The sequence below is a fragment of the Berkeleyomyces rouxiae genome (assembly GCF_048999995.1).
Source record: "Berkeleyomyces rouxiae strain 22BRR77 chromosome Unknown BrBRR77_ptg000008l, whole genome shotgun sequence".
Lineage (NCBI taxonomy): Eukaryota > Fungi > Ascomycota > Sordariomycetes > Microascales > Ceratocystidaceae > Berkeleyomyces > Berkeleyomyces rouxiae.
In genome coordinates this window covers 653,631-668,260 of record NW_027396498.1, presented here as the reverse complement: position 1 = coordinate 668,260, position 14,630 = coordinate 653,631, and the positions used below count along the sequence as shown (strand labels likewise).

The window sequence follows — 14,630 nt, the reverse complement described above, 5'->3', positions numbered from 1 at the left end:
GGGTTGTGGAAGTGGTGGATGAGTAATCTTTTTCTTAGTGTGACGTGAGATTTTTTTTCCCAATCAGAGTGGAGGTGAGAAAGCCTGAATTCATACATTCATCTTCATACATTTACTTTCATGCAATTCTTGATTTACTCAACAATGACCATTCCACACATTCGGAAATACATATAAAAAAAATTCAACATTTATGCAAGAGAACAATACGGTCTCGGGCTTTGTCCAACTGCGACAAAAAAATTCAACCGAGGACCACTGTACTTTGAGAAACTGGCCAGTCTTGCTTGTCCATCCACGGCTGCTTCGGTCTCGGCACTGTTTACTGGTTGTCGATGACGTGCAGGTATTTGCGGTCTTCGCGCTTTTCCTTTTCTGTGGCGGGGGGCAGGTCGTAGTAGGCGGAGCTGCGGAATCCTTGCTATGGGGGTTGTTAGTATCATATGGACGAACTGACTGCGCTGGACGCGGAGAAAGGGCCAGCTTACCAGGTAGTGGTAGGTGAATTCACTAATGTCGCTGGGCTCGATGCCGAGATCCTTCAGAGTCTTAGCCGCGGGGTCAATGACCTGGTCGTACAGCTCGCGATCAAACTCCTGGGCCGAGGTGGTCTGCCAGTAGACCAGCTTGTGCAGGATATCGGCCAGAGGCTTGAGGATCTTGGGAGACACGTTGACGTGTCTACGCTTCTTGAAGATCTCGCGGTCAACCATGGCTGCAATCTCGGCGGTCGAGTAGTTTTTGGGGCCGTAGAGCTCGTACGTCTGGCCGGCCGTCGAGTCGTCAAAGGCCATGACCTCGAGCGCACGGCCGACGTCAATGACGTGGACGGGCCAGAAGCGCTCCTTCATGTTGTTGCACGTGAAGAGATTGGTGATGGTAGCCAGCTTGATGAGCAGGTTGTCCTCGAAGCCAAAGGTCGGCGCCGGGCGCACGAGCGTCGTCTCGGGGTAGATTTCCCGGGCGACTTTCTCGCCACGGCCCTTGGTTTCAAAGAACTCGCACTCGGACTTGGGGTCGGCGTTGTACGAGGACACGTGGATAAAGCGGTCGACGTCGTACTTGGCCACCGCCTCGGCAATGCGCTCGGTACCCTCGACATGAACGTCTTCCAGCGTGAAGTTCCTATCTACACGGTTAATACTGCCCCTCGCGTCGGCCTCGGGGAGAATCAAATCAGACGCACTTGGTAGGGAAGTCGCGGCCGACAAGGTTGAAGACTATGTCGGAATGGCGCACACTCTCCTCGATTGACTGCGTGTTGCGCAGGTCGTATTCCTAGAGATGCCGCCGGGGGTTAGATTCCGGCTACCAGTCGGTTGCTGTCGGCCACGTACCATGAAAACCACGCGGCCCAGGTCTCCGGAGACCTTGAGGTGGCGCTTGGCCATTTCCTCCCGGAACGGCACGATGACGGTGCATCCTTGGCGTGCTATCGCACCCCGCAATGGGCGCCGTCAGTATTTCCTCAGCCACATTAGGTTTATATTGGATTTCGCAGCAAAGGATGCGCACCTAGTCTGTTGACAATGTATCTTCCGAGTCTGCCAGTAGCACCGAACACGGTTGCCGTGTTTCCTGGACACAAAAGACTGTTAAATCGGGGCTATCTTCTGTAATTCGAGGCCCAATGCGTCTTACCACCAAGCGAGGAGCTGTATTGACGGCAGAGTTAGCGGCGATTTCCTCGGGGCACGGCCGGCCGTCGCTTTCGGCAGGACAACTCACCGGCCGCCGGGCGTGCGGAGAATGGGCTTCCCGGTACGGGTAATGGCAATGTCGGAGATGGAGCGGCGGCCGAGGCCGAGCACCTCGCGGCTAGCAGCCCGAGAGGACCGCACGGCAGCCTGGAAACTGGACATGTTTGGGCGGGTTGCGGAATGAGGTCTCGGGGGACGAAGGAAGGCGGATGGGGGCCCAATTGGCGGCGTCGGGGAATCAGGCGTACCAGCCAGCAGCTGTGGAGGTTAGGGTTGCAGAGGGGGCCGGGAGGTTGCGGGCGGGAGGCGTTTCGGGCTTCGTGATGGAATCTCTCGTGGTTCAATGGCTCCGGTGCTATTATAAGTGCCTCCTCTCACCAAATTGCCGTTGAGGAAAGGACCAATCAGAAATCACGTGGGTCGGCTGACTTGTGGTAAAAGCCAACGGAATAGTGGGGCAGACTGGACCTAGTGTGGGGCCCCGGAACGAAGCAGTCGTTGTACCTTGTACCTCCGTACCCTTGAAGACCCTTGCAGACCCTTATACCCTTCTATACCCTTGTACTCCAGGCTGCTCTTCAGCCGCGTTAGCTCTGAAGCTCTGAGCTAAACAACGTCGTCACTTCTGAAGTCGCCAACCCATCACCATCACCCCCGGAATCCGGCCGTCCGTTCTCCGTTTTCTCCAGCGCCTTTTCCCTGCTCCACCTGCCGGCTACTCTCCCGCAATTGCGTCATATCCCGCCCAACCAACCAACCAGAACCGCCACTCTGTCCTCCGCCCCCGATCCCGATCCCGCACAACCACACACCACCATGTCGCAGACCGAGAAGATCCAGGACTTCCTCTCCGAGCAGCGGGACTCTGCGCCTGAGAATCTGCAGGCCGACATCCTCGAGTTTGAGGATCTCTGGGAACGCAAGCTGTGGCACCAGCTCACCGAGAAGCTCCACGCCTTCTTCAAGGACCCCGCCAGCGCCCCGCGCCGCCTCGACTTCTACAATGTGTTTGTCCTGACTTTTGCCGACAAGATCAACCAGCTCAAGCTCGTGCAGCTGGCTCTGAACGCCTCGACCGAGTGCGCCAGTACGTCGTGGCATAGCCCGCCCCGCGCCGGACATGCCCCCCCTCGCCTCCGGGCCGCCCCCGGGCCCGACGCACCCATCAGCTTGCTAACACTCTCCCCCCAGACAACAAGGAGCGTCTTGCTTTCCTCCAGGCCGTCGCCAAGAGAGTCGACACGGCTGACACCAGAGATGCCATGGTCTATGCCGTAACAGCCGTCGCCCGCGTCAAGCTTAACATCCCCGACGCCGAGGGTGCCCGCAAGGATCTCGACAGCTGCCAGAAACTACTCGACTGCCTAGACTCAGTCGAGCCCTTTGTGCACGCTACGTTTTACGATGCCAATGCCAACTACTATCAGGTACCACACTACTCCCAGCAGCGGCCCGGCCGAGCTCCCCCGGGATGCCCCCTCTTCCTCCACAAGCTAACCATTCTCTGCAGCGCAAAAACGACTTTGCCGCCTACTACAGAAACGCCCTCCTCTACCTCGCCTGCATAGACCTTTCCACCCTCTCGCCTAAGGAGCGCCACATCCGCGCCTACCACCTGAGCGTGTCTGCGCTCGTTTCCGAAAGCATCTACAACTTTGGCGAACTGCTTCTGCACCCCATCCTGGACGCGCTGCTGGGCAGCGAGAACGAATGGCTGCGCGACCTCGTCTTTGCCTTTAACAAGGGCGACCTGACGGCCTACGACCGCCTCTCCAACCACATCGAGTCCAACAACCTGCTCAACGAATACTCGGCCCATCTGCGCCAGAAAATCTACCTCGCCTCGCTGACCGAGGCTGTCTTCCGCCGCCCGCCCCACGACCGCACCATGAGCTTCAAGGACATTTCCGCCGCCACAAAGGTCCACCAAGACGAAATCGAGCACCTGATCATGAAGGCCCTCAGCCTCGGGCTCCTGCGCGGCACCATTGACCAGGTCGACGAGATTGCCCACATCACTTGGGTCCAGCCTAAGGTCCTCGACAAGAAGCAGGTCGGCGAGATGCGCGATCGCCTGATTGAGTGGGACCAGAACGTCAATGAGCTGGGCAACTGGATCGAGAAGTCGGGCGGTGACTTGTGGGTGGCATGAGTGGGAAGCGGGGTCTCAGAGAGAGAGAGAGAGAGAGAAAGAGTCTTGATGCCATGAGAACAATGAAAGATGACAGAGACCAAAGGCCGGCTAGATGTCGGTGACTTCAATACAAGTACACAAACATGCAATACACACATGTACGATTAATTTCCGAACAAGCCATGAGTCTGTACACATTCTACAAATCATGCCGATGCCTACCTACCCAGTGCATGTCATATCAAATAACCGTGTTTGCAATGTCAATATCTTCAACTACACGAATCCAAGTCTTTCCCCCCTGGCACAGCGGCCATTCCAAACCTCGGCAGCCGTCTACATATCCAATCCCACCGCAGCCTACTTCCTCTCGACACCCCCGGCCCTGGCCACCGGGCTCGCTAGCACTACGACCAGAGCAACCAGCCACGCGGGCCACCAAACGCACCACACCACGACGCTCGTGTACATGCCCCAGACATTCCACCCAAACGCCGCCTGCCTGAGCAGATAACCCATATCGACGCCCGCCAGCGCACTGCCGGCAAAGAGCAGCGAGTGCGGGCCGAGCAGCGAGAGGGCGGCGGCGGCGGGGAGCATGCGCGACGGGGCAGTGCCGAGCGGGCGGGCCAGGGAAAAGGGCGCGGAGAACAGGCCAATCAGGAAGGCGAGCGAGAAGTTGAGCGTGGCCAGCGCCGAGAGGAACATGCCCAGGCCGAGCAGCGAGAAGGACTTTGTGATTTGGAGCTGCTGCAGTGTCGGCTTGTAGGATGCAATGGCGCGGGAGATGACGAACGGCAGGATGCAGTTGATGCCGGCAAAGGCTACAAAGACTCCGTAGAGAAACTGTGGGGGGAGGCTGGTGTTAGCGGGTTGTTCGAAACACTGAGTCGTGGGGCTTCATTCGTCATGGGTTACTTACATTCGCGGGAGCGTGGTTGAAAACATAGAAAGGCACAAGACCGAGAGCCTGGATGGAAAGGACGACGGTCAGGGGAAGCGAAACTTCTCGCTCGACCAGCGAAGGGGCGCTGGATAGGGCCAAGACTGCAGACGGCGAGGACGCCGAGCCGCCTGGTTGAAGCTCCCCAGCCTCATCTCTGTCTGTCTTTTCAGCGCCGACAGCCACAGGTGAAGCGCCCTTGGCCTGGCCGCTCTGAACCCAGCCTGCAATGGCCATGATGGTGAAGTTGGCGGCCAGGATCATTGCACTCGGCAAATAGGTGCCGATGCTGACGAAGCGGCCGCGGTTCATGAGCAGGTAGAAGAAGAAGCTCTGGTGCAGGTGTTCGAGCAGGTTGTTGAGGCTGCGGAACGACGCCTCAATCAGGCGGCCCATGGCCATCTCGTCCTGCCAGCCGGCGCCGTAGGGCCGCAGCGTGACGGCGTCGACGTGGTAGGGGATAAAGGCGCTGTGGGGGCCGGTGGCATGGCCTAGGCCTTGGTTCAGCATGCCGCGGAACATGGTCTTGAGGCGCTCGTCGTAGGTGTCGGCGTGGTCCCACATCTGCTGGATGTTGGACTGGAAGCCCAGCTGGGCGCCGGAAATGCTGACAATGCTGTTGATCAGATCGAGGTTGGGCAGCTGGCCGTTGATGCCGTCGTAGGCAATGTGCACCGACTCGAAGCGGTCTTCCTGCGCATAGTCAATGGCAATGGCGCCCTGCAGCAGGCCCGACTTGATGGGCAGCGGACCGGCGTTGGCGGCATCGTGGGCGTCGTGGTACGCGTCGGCCCACGCCTGGCTGCCCATGGTCGGCTCGGGCGGGAAGAGCAGGATGATGTCCTTGGACCACAGCGACCAGCGCTTGAAGTAGCGCGCCAGCGTCAGCGCCAGCGGCACGCCATGGCGGTTGAGCTCGCCCTCGTCGTTGCGCCACGAGGCCACCAGCACGATGGCCTCGGTGGCGTCGCCGCGCGGCGCCTGCAGGATGGCGTACAGGTTTTCGCCCGAGTATGTCTCGCCGGCCGAGGCGTAGGAGAAGTTCTGGCGGGCCGTCTTCAGGCCAATGTCGAGGGCAATCTGTTCGAGGCCGTCGTTGACACTGGCGCACGCGCGAGGAGAGGCGTTAGCTGATTTGCGTCTCGCAGACAAGAGCCCCCCGGGGAGGGAGCAGGAGAGGGGGAGAGGCCACGTCGCTTACGCATAGTTGTCCTTGCCGGCCAGCGCCACAACCTCGGACTTGTAGGCGCGGAACACGTGCTGATCGCTGCCGCTAAAGTACGTGTGGACCTGGCCGGGCAGCAGGGCGTTTTCAGAAATGTACGTGCGCCGCGAGTAGTCGTCGAGCGGGAGCAGCAGCAGCCACGCCACGCCGACGGCCACGCAGCCCAGCGAGAGGTACGGCGGGGCTTTGAGCAGCCGGGGGTCGTTGCGGATCTGGAAGGCCGAGGCTTAGGCCGGGGGAGGAGAACGGCACGCGCCGGCGCCGGCGTTAGCTGAACGTCCGTCGGGAGGGCGGGGCCGATCGCCGGGACGCGGGACGGCGGATGGAGGCAGAGGCAAACTCACATATGAGGCGTGACATGGTTTAAACGGCGGCGGCGGTTGATTGATTGTGTTGGCTGGAAAGGAAGCGGGCAAGATCGCCAAAAGAAAAAAGAAGAAATCCCCGTACGTAGGATGGAAGCCGATTCCAGTCGTCAATCACTCACTCCGGCGCAATTCTTCAAGCAGCGCGCGCTGGGAGTTTAGCAAAAGCAAAAAAAAAAAAACCCCCCAAGCTATCTTGTTAGATTCATTTCAAATGGGGGAGCTCCAGCCAGCGATGCATTTAAGCGGGGCCTAGCTCAATTAACCCATAGTCCGATAACCCCGATATAGTGATAACCCCAGTAGAGCGGCACGAGCACGTCGCGATACTTCAATACATTGACTACAGACTACTTTTGTCCGTCGTTTTAAAGCTTCATATGACCCAATTCCCATCGCATCGCCCTGCCATGGGCTCCACAGCCCAGAGCACAACCCCCTCCCCCCTGGTTCCAACAAGCACGCCCACACAAATACAACCCAGCCCTTCTATAAAGAACACGCACATGCACGGCACTCAAGCTCCCAGTCTCTGGCCGGGCCCGTTGGCCGCCAGGAACGCAGCCGGCGGATTGTTGGTGGTGGCCAGCGGCTGGCCAGTGGTAGGCAGCACGCCAAAGCGGCCGTACGTCTTCTGGTCTATGCTCACGTAGTGCGGCAGGATGGCGAGCAGGTTGAGCTTGCCCTCGACCCAGCGGAGGATGCGCTCCGGCGGTGCGAGGTATTTGATGTAGCCCATTCCGCCTGTGGTTCCGTGTGTGGTTAGTACTGGCATCGCATGCTGGTAGAAAGGGAAAAAAAAGGGGGTGTTTGGTGTTTGAATACTTACAAATGTACCCAACCACAATGCCGCACACATGCCCCAAAAAGCTGCTGCTCGGGACCAGCGCGGCAACGACTACGAGACCGCCGATGGGCGTCGTCCACGTGGGGATCTTGTACGGGCCCAGCATAAAGTGCGGGTTAGTCTTGGCTGTCTTGACAGCCTCCATGGCAATCAAGAGGAACACCCAGACACTAGCTCCCATACGCAGTTAGTATTCGGCCTCGCTAGACATGTCGGTCGCCGTGGATACTACTAACCTGGCGCCGGCGACGGGAGTCGTGCCCCGCAGAATAAGTCTCTCGATGAACAGGTACATGAAGGCGGGGAGTGTCGCCAGGGCTACATGAAGACAGGGTCAGCAACTGGGCCAGCAAGTGTAGTCTGGCGTGGAGTGGATCTCGGTTTCAACATACGCCCGGCAAACATGGCAAGCGTGGTCAGCGTGCCGTATTCAAGCTCAAAGCGCTCCATCAGAGGCGTCAGCGCAAAGACGTTGCCGACGAGGTGGATGACACTGAGGTGCACGATCGGGTAGGTATTGAGTCGGTATGCTATCGGGAATCTCGTTAGCAAAGCAAGGTCGCACGCACGCAGCAAGATCCAGGAACCACCACTACATACACTGAGCAAGGTTGAATTCCGCAGGCTTCAGACATCCCCAGTCCAGCACGTCAAACGCGCTGACCACCGACACCAGCCACAGCAGAATCAGGATAGCCGTAGCGCAGCGCGTGAACAGTGGCAGCCGGCTGATGTACGAGCGCGCGCGCGCCGTGTTGATTCGCTGCGTGGACGGGGGCATAGCTAGCTTCGACGAGAACACCAAGTCCTTTTTTTTTTTTTTCCTTCTGTTTCTTGATAGTCGGATGTCCGTGGCTTTGGATAAATTCCTCCAACACCCAACAAACAAACCTCCTATTCCGCTTCGTGCTCTCGGTCGTTGCCGTGTCGGCCCGCTCGGCTTGTGCGTGTTCCGGCTTCACTTAGACCCAGACCACCAGCCCCTGGAGACTGGACGTTTCGAAAGATGCTCTGGTGCCCAAGAAAAAGACAAAAAAAATGCATATATATATATATATATATCTGCGCAAAAAAGAAAGGGCCGTTTCGTCGGTAGAGCACTCAATGTGGGAGGGAGAGAGGCAAAGGTGAGGCTCCTATTCTATTCAGTACACATGATCCATGTTAGAACAGCCGTACCCAAGTGCACACATACAATAGTTACAACTAGTTGTTATGTAGTTATCGGAGGTCGTAACCTGCCACTTACTGATCTCGCCAAAATAAAAAATAAAATAAAAAAAAAACCAAGGACAGGACAGCTGGCAAATCGCAACCCCCCTTAAGAAATGGCAAGAAACCACAAAAAACAAACAGATCAAAAAGAAAAAAAAAAAAAAAGCCAACGCCAATGCTAATATTCGCTATTTGTGGCTCTCGGTTGGCTGACTGGCTGGCGACGGTGACAGCTACAGATCGTCGTTGAGCTCGCCCTCCAGGAGGCACCAACTATACACATGTATCAACTGATTGCTGATTACTCATCATCACGTGACACCAATGACCCGCCAAATACCGCCGACATTCACTGCGACGCTTCCTTCACTACTTCAATACAAACAACACTCCAGCTTTAGTTTTGAACTGTTTTTATTTTTTACAGTACTTGAAACAAAGTAGCTAAGAAGAAAGAAAAAAAACAACGTTGTCGTTGCAGCCGTTGAACACAATAACTCGCAAACCCAAGCATGAAAACAACCACTAATGCAAGGCCGCGCCTATAACAGCCGTGGAAACATGACAATTTTCGGAAATTTGGCCACCAAGGCCAGAAGAGTCCGCCAAAGAAACAAAGACACGCCTCGCTTCCCCCGGCTGGGTTGTAGCACGGGGAGTTGAGGGAAGACAATGGATATGATAGAGGGGGTGGGAAAAAAAAAAGTAGATTCGGTGCTGCCACCAAAGAGCTATGACCAACTCCATGGGGCCGAGGAGAACAACGTCAGATCAGAGCTTAGACACTTAAGCACGGTTCTTGATGGCCATGGTGTTCAGGGCCGAACCGTTCTTGAACCACTCAATCTGGGGCTCGTTGAAGGTGTGGGACAGCTTAATGTCAAAAGCGGGCGCGCCAGACTCGGGGTGCACGCGCATGGTCATGGGCTTGCCAACGGCCAGCTCGGTGCACATAATATCAACCTTGTCGTAGGGCTTAATCTTTTCGTAGTCGGCAGGGTCCGAGAAGGTCAGGGGCAGCATACCCTGCTTCTTCAGGTTGGTCTCGTGGATACGGGCAAAGGAGCGCGTGATGATGGCAAGACCACCCAGGTGACGGGGCTCCAGAGCGGCGTGCTCACGGGACGAGCCCTCACCGTAGTTCCAGTCACCAATGACAACCCACTTGATTCCCTTGGCCTTGTAGTCACGGGCGACATCGGGGACACCGCCAAACTCACCAGTGGTGAAGTTCTTGATGTTGTTGGCCTCCTCGTTGGCCTCGTTGATGGCACCAATCAGCATGTTGTTGGAGATGTTGTCCAGGTGGCCACGGTACTTCAACCAGGGACCGGCCATGGAGATGTGGTCGGTGGTGGTCTTGCCCTTGCACTTGATCAGAATGGGAATGTCAAGGGCGTCCTTGCCGTCCCAAGCCTTGAAGGGAGACAGAATCTGGAGACGGTCGGAAGTGGGGGCAACGGTGACGTTGACGACGTCACGGTTGGCGGGGGGAGCCTGGTAAGTGTTCTCACCGGGGTCATAGCCGCGCGAAGGCAGGGCCTGGCCAGTGGGAGCCTTGAGCATGAATTCGTTGCCATCCTTGTCCTTGAGCTTGTCGGTCAGGGGGTTGAAGTGGAGAGTGCCGGCAATGGACAGAGCGACGACCAGGTCGGGGGAGGTGACGAAAGAGCGGGTGGCGGGGTTGGAGTCGTTACGGCCGGTGAAGTTACGGTTGTAGGATGAGACAATGGAGTTGGCCTCACCCTTCTTGACGTCACGACGATCCCACTGACCAATGCAGGGACCGCAGGCGTTGGCCAGGACAACACCACCAAACTCCTCAAAGGTCTTCAGCTGGCCGTCACGCTCAATGGTGGCGCGGACCTGCTCGGAACCGGGAGTGACGGTGAAGAGAGACTTGGACTTGAGACCGTGGTCCATGGCATCACGAGCAATGGAGGCGGCACGGTCCATGTCCTCGTACGAGGAGTTGGTGCAAGAACCAATCAGACCGACCTTCATCTCAGCGGGCCAGTTGTTGTCCTTGGCGGCCTGGCTGAACTTGGAGATGGGAGTGGCCAGATCAGGAGTGTAGGGACCGTTGATGTGAGGCTCCAGCTCGCTCAGGTTAATCTCAATGAGCTGGTCGTACTCGCAGCCCTCATCGGGGCGCAGCTCCTTAGAATAGACGCGAGCAAAGTCACCAATCTCCTTACGCTTGGTAGCAGCAAGGTAGTCGTACATTCGGTCAGAGAAGGGGAAGACGGAGGTGGTGGCACCAATCTCGGCACCCATGTTGGCAATGGTACCCAGACCAGTGGCGGAGATGCTCTCCAGACCAGGGCCGTGATACTCAACAATGGCACCAGTACCACCCTTGACAGTCAGGATACCAGCGACCTTAAGGATAATATCTAGATGTTTTGTCAGTAACATGTTGCGGTGGTGTCGTTGGGGTGTGTTGAGATTTTCTTACCCTTGGGCGAAGCCCAGCCGTTCAGGTGGCCAGTCAGCTTGACACCGATGACCTTGGGGGCCTTGAGCTCCCAGGGAAGGTTGGCCATGACGTCGACGGCATCAGCACCACCGACACCAATGGCGCACATACCCAGGCCACCACCGTTGGGGGTGTGGGAGTCAGTGCCGATCAGCAGACCACCGGGGAAGGCGTAGTTCTCAAGCAGAATCTGGTGGATAATACCAGAGCCGGGCTTCCAGAAACCAATGTTGAACTTGGCGCAGGCGGAGGCAAGGAAGTCGTAGACCTCCTTGTTGATGTCCTTGGCGCGGGCCAGATCCTTGGAGCCACCAACCTGGGCCTGGATCAGATGGTCGCAGTGGACGGTGGTGGGGTTGGCAACCGAGGGCATGCCGGCCGACATGAACTGAAGAATGGCCATCTGAGCGGTGGCATCCTGGCAGGCGACACGATCGGGGCGCAGCTTCAGGTAGCTGACACCACGCTCAATGTCCTGGCCGTGTGGGTCATCCAGATGGGAGTACAGGATCTTCTCGGCGTAGGTCAGGGGGCGGTTGAGGCGAGAGCGGACGACAGCCAGGTTCTCGGACATCTTCTTGTAGTTGATGAAGTTGCCCTCCTCGAGGTTGTTTTGTCTGACCTGTAGCGGAGAAGAAATTGTCAGCAACTATCGGTGGTAGTAGTGAATAAGATCTGGCTTTTACGAACCTTTCTGTCGAGAGGAGAGTCGGTGACGGTGGCCAGGCGGCGGACACCGGAAACAGCACCGAACATGGTGCGGTTCCGGGCCATGCCCAGAATCTGGCGGGTGGCCAGCATTGTGAATGTGATATTAGGAGTAGGAAAATGAAGCGGAAGGATAAGAAGCTTCCAAGAGGTCTTCTCTCACTGATGTCGAATGGGTGACAACAGGTGTATCGTATCTACTCAGTCCAGCAGAGAATGGAGATGCATGCAACACACGGCGGATCCCAAATCTGATGGCAAAAGGTAGATTCTGGGGAGTGTGAAGATGAAGATGGAACAGAAAAGAAGAAAAGAAGAGAGGAGAGGAGGCAAAAAAGAAAAAAAAGACAAGTAATGGGCGAGATGTTTCGGGTATATACAAGTACTTGTAGCCAGCCAGAGGAGAGAAGTAAGGAAAGGGCTATCACTGGCAACTGTAATCTCAACACACAAACACGCACACGCACATAAAAAAAGAAGGCAAGTTCCCTATTCGGCGTTACGATTTCCTTTAGCGGAGCAACTCGGCTATGACGAAAGACGCAATAGGTCCTGAAGGCCGGGCGGCCGGGCCAATCATGGAGCTGGTATTATGCTTGCTCAAACGCATCTGTGGGGCGTTTCCAGGTGCTTCCTTGCCTCTTTCCTCAGTCTGGCCCGTACCCCAAAGGTACCTACCTACCTACCTACCTACCTGTCTAAGCATTCCTATCTACGTAGCTGTACCTGTACCTGTACCTGTACCTGTAAAAGTACCAATTGGTAGTTGTCCATTCACTCACATACAACCATTGTTGCCCAGGCCAGGCCAGGCCAGGGCACGACCCGACCGACCTATTTAAGGGAAGGAGGGGCAAACAGCCGATGGGGAAAAAAATGGAGTGGGAAAATTTTTGAAGGGGGACAAGATGCGGCGCTAGCGCGGTGCCAAATTGATGCACTGGCATGTGTCCAAGTGCTGGCACACTGCTTGCGATCGGCTTCACTTGAGAAACAGAGAGAGACATGAAGCTCCCAAAAAGAAAAAAGAAAAACAAAGACAGCCAGACAGGCGCGTCTGGGAAGCTGCATACCAGGCCAGGCCATGGAGATATTCTCGCTGGCGACGGGGGGAACCAGCAAAAGTTATGGTTCCCAGGCGCACCGAGCATCGTATTCAGGGTGTCTTTTTTTCTGTTCCTCCTACTATTGGTGCGTGCACTATTATAAACAGGAAGCAACGGAGATTCTCCACAGTCGTGGCCTCCGCCAATAAGAAGACTGCCAATACTCCAAGCACACAGACAGAGAAAAAAAAGACACCAGTGAGTGGCACTCGTGTCCGGGTTTCTTCCATGGACGTCCCTGGGAGGCGCGGGCCAGCGCAGTCTGTCTGAAGGTGTTCACGTTCACATGTCAACCAACACACACCAATGGGATGAAGACAGGTTGATTTGACGTGGGCGGGATGGTGCATATGTACATCCAGGTATGAATGTATGTACATACATACATATGTGCGTTCCATGTAACTATGTAGCTATGTAGCTATGTAGAGTTACCATGTAGTTGCTGCTATATCACAGGTAACTACTGCTGTGTACAAATCCTGCCACATCTTCTGCTGCCTGCCTTCCTTTGTTCAGTAGTATTCAAAGTGGGGCCCCAGACAACCTCGACTACCCGACCGTGACCGTGACTGCGGGAAGGAAGGGTGATGTAAAAAAGAAAAAAAAAAGAAAAGAAAAAAGAAAAAAAAAAACAGAAAAAAGAGCAGCAACCCGGGGGCAGATGGAAGGCGCGGTCCGGTTCCAGCCAATAGCGGTGCGTGGGTTGGCGATCAGCGCCCAGAGAGAGAAATTAAATGAGTGAGTCTGAGCCAAAGTCAGCATGAGTAAGTGAGCGTGAGAATAAGAGCTACACAAATCCCCCCTCATCTCATCCTCTGCCTTGAATCATCCCGTGGCAGCCCCAGCCACAGACTCTGCCGCTCGCCGAGGCAGCGTCTACATTTTTCCACACACACACAAATAGTAGCGCCGATCCTCGGATATTGACATGCTCCTGCTCGGACATGGCAAGCCTCTGCTTGACTCCCTCGCCTCTTGCCAAGGGGGTGTCTGTGGATTTTGTCGCGCTTTATTCGGGGTCTTAACACCCAGCTTCGATCACAAGCTGGCGAGTAGCTAGTTATGGAAAAAAAAAACAGCAAAAAATTATAGCTTCCCAATAAGATCCCGCCTGTTAAGTCCCACTTGCTCAAATTCCCTGCTTCTGATTGGCTGGTGGCCTCTGGAGCCTTGGTAGCTGGAGCCGTTGGTTTCGGAAATACGAGCTGCATCGGCCGACATTGTCGCACAGGAAGAGAAGTCGAGAAAGGAACTAAACCTGGAGTTATAGTGTGTACTACTACAGCTGCCAACTACCAACTGCTAGCTACTCACTAACTAGTTATAACTACTACCAACTATACTGCTGCACCCTATCTTCTCCTTCTTTTCCCCCTGCCTGGCCCTTCGGTCCTCTCGGCACGGGACAGCCTTTTCTCTCAAACCTCTCGGCCCATTAGTCCGACCGTGAACCACCCTCCGCCCCTACCGCCGAAAGTGGACGCCCACACAAGCACAATAAAGTACCTACATCCAAATCTTTTAGCGTTTTTTCACCTTTGCATTGCCAGCTCAATACATGCATCCACACACACACATATACAACCCTCCTTTTGCCATTCCTCGGCCAAATTCTACTTCGGGCCCTCATGTCTCTGCCCGGACCCGCGATCCTCACCTACTCCACCCCAGCCCACCCTAGCCTACCCAGACACGCGCTACATGGCAAGCAGCTCTCCCTGCACACTCATCCACATACATACATGCATGCATACAAGTCCCTGTTTTCAGGACCGGCAAATCACAGCTCGGAGCAAGCTCGGCAAGGCTGAGTAAGGAAAGTGGGGGGGGGGAGGCACAAGTCTGGATGGTGGCCCCCCGGACAAAGGAGAAATGGAGATATATTGTTGGCTTGCTTTACTCGCT

At 55.9% G+C, this 14,630-nt stretch overlaps 5 protein-coding genes across 5 annotated transcripts; 1 reads left to right on the top strand and 4 right to left on the bottom strand.

Moving 5' to 3' along the window:
• Positions 1 to 322: 322 nt before the first annotated feature.
• On the bottom strand, positions 323 to 1,862 carry BROUX77_006339 (uncharacterized protein; the record flags this gene model as incomplete). The annotated part of the gene is made up of 7 exons (XM_073751313.1): positions 323 to 421; positions 489 to 1,125; positions 1,187 to 1,278; positions 1,338 to 1,432; positions 1,516 to 1,578; positions 1,642 to 1,655; positions 1,729 to 1,862. 7 exons carry the CDS (start codon positions 1,860 to 1,862, stop codon positions 323 to 325), a joined length of 1,134 nt encoding a protein of 377 aa, XP_073603408.1.
• A 654-nt stretch (positions 1,863 to 2,516) lies between these two features.
• Positions 2,517 to 3,852, top strand: BROUX77_006338 (uncharacterized protein; the record flags this gene model as incomplete). Its single annotated transcript, XM_073751312.1, has 3 exons — positions 2,517 to 2,787; positions 2,892 to 3,127; positions 3,211 to 3,852. The coding sequence occupies 3 exons, from the start codon at positions 2,517 to 2,519 to the stop codon at positions 3,850 to 3,852; spliced, it is 1,149 nt and encodes a 382-aa protein (XP_073603407.1).
• Positions 3,853 to 4,194: 342 nt separating this feature from the next.
• On the bottom strand, positions 4,195 to 6,362 carry BROUX77_006337 (uncharacterized protein; the record flags this gene model as incomplete). Its single annotated transcript, XM_073751311.1, has 4 exons — positions 4,195 to 4,680; positions 4,757 to 5,879; positions 5,979 to 6,228; positions 6,347 to 6,362. 4 exons carry the CDS (start codon positions 6,360 to 6,362, stop codon positions 4,195 to 4,197), a joined length of 1,875 nt encoding a protein of 624 aa, XP_073603406.1.
• A 522-nt stretch (positions 6,363 to 6,884) lies between these two features.
• On the bottom strand, positions 6,885 to 7,995 carry BROUX77_006336 (uncharacterized protein; the record flags this gene model as incomplete). The annotated part of the gene is made up of 5 exons (XM_073751310.1): positions 6,885 to 7,111; positions 7,197 to 7,384; positions 7,451 to 7,532; positions 7,607 to 7,744; positions 7,815 to 7,995. The coding sequence occupies 5 exons, from the start codon at positions 7,993 to 7,995 to the stop codon at positions 6,885 to 6,887; spliced, it is 816 nt and encodes a 271-aa protein (XP_073603405.1).
• A 1,220-nt stretch (positions 7,996 to 9,215) lies between these two features.
• Positions 9,216 to 11,709, bottom strand: BROUX77_006335 (uncharacterized protein; the record flags this gene model as incomplete). Its single annotated transcript, XM_073751308.1, has 3 exons — positions 9,216 to 10,825; positions 10,888 to 11,530; positions 11,599 to 11,709. 3 exons carry the CDS (start codon positions 11,707 to 11,709, stop codon positions 9,216 to 9,218), a joined length of 2,364 nt encoding a protein of 787 aa, XP_073603404.1.
• Between the last annotated feature and the right edge of the window lie 2,921 nt (positions 11,710 to 14,630).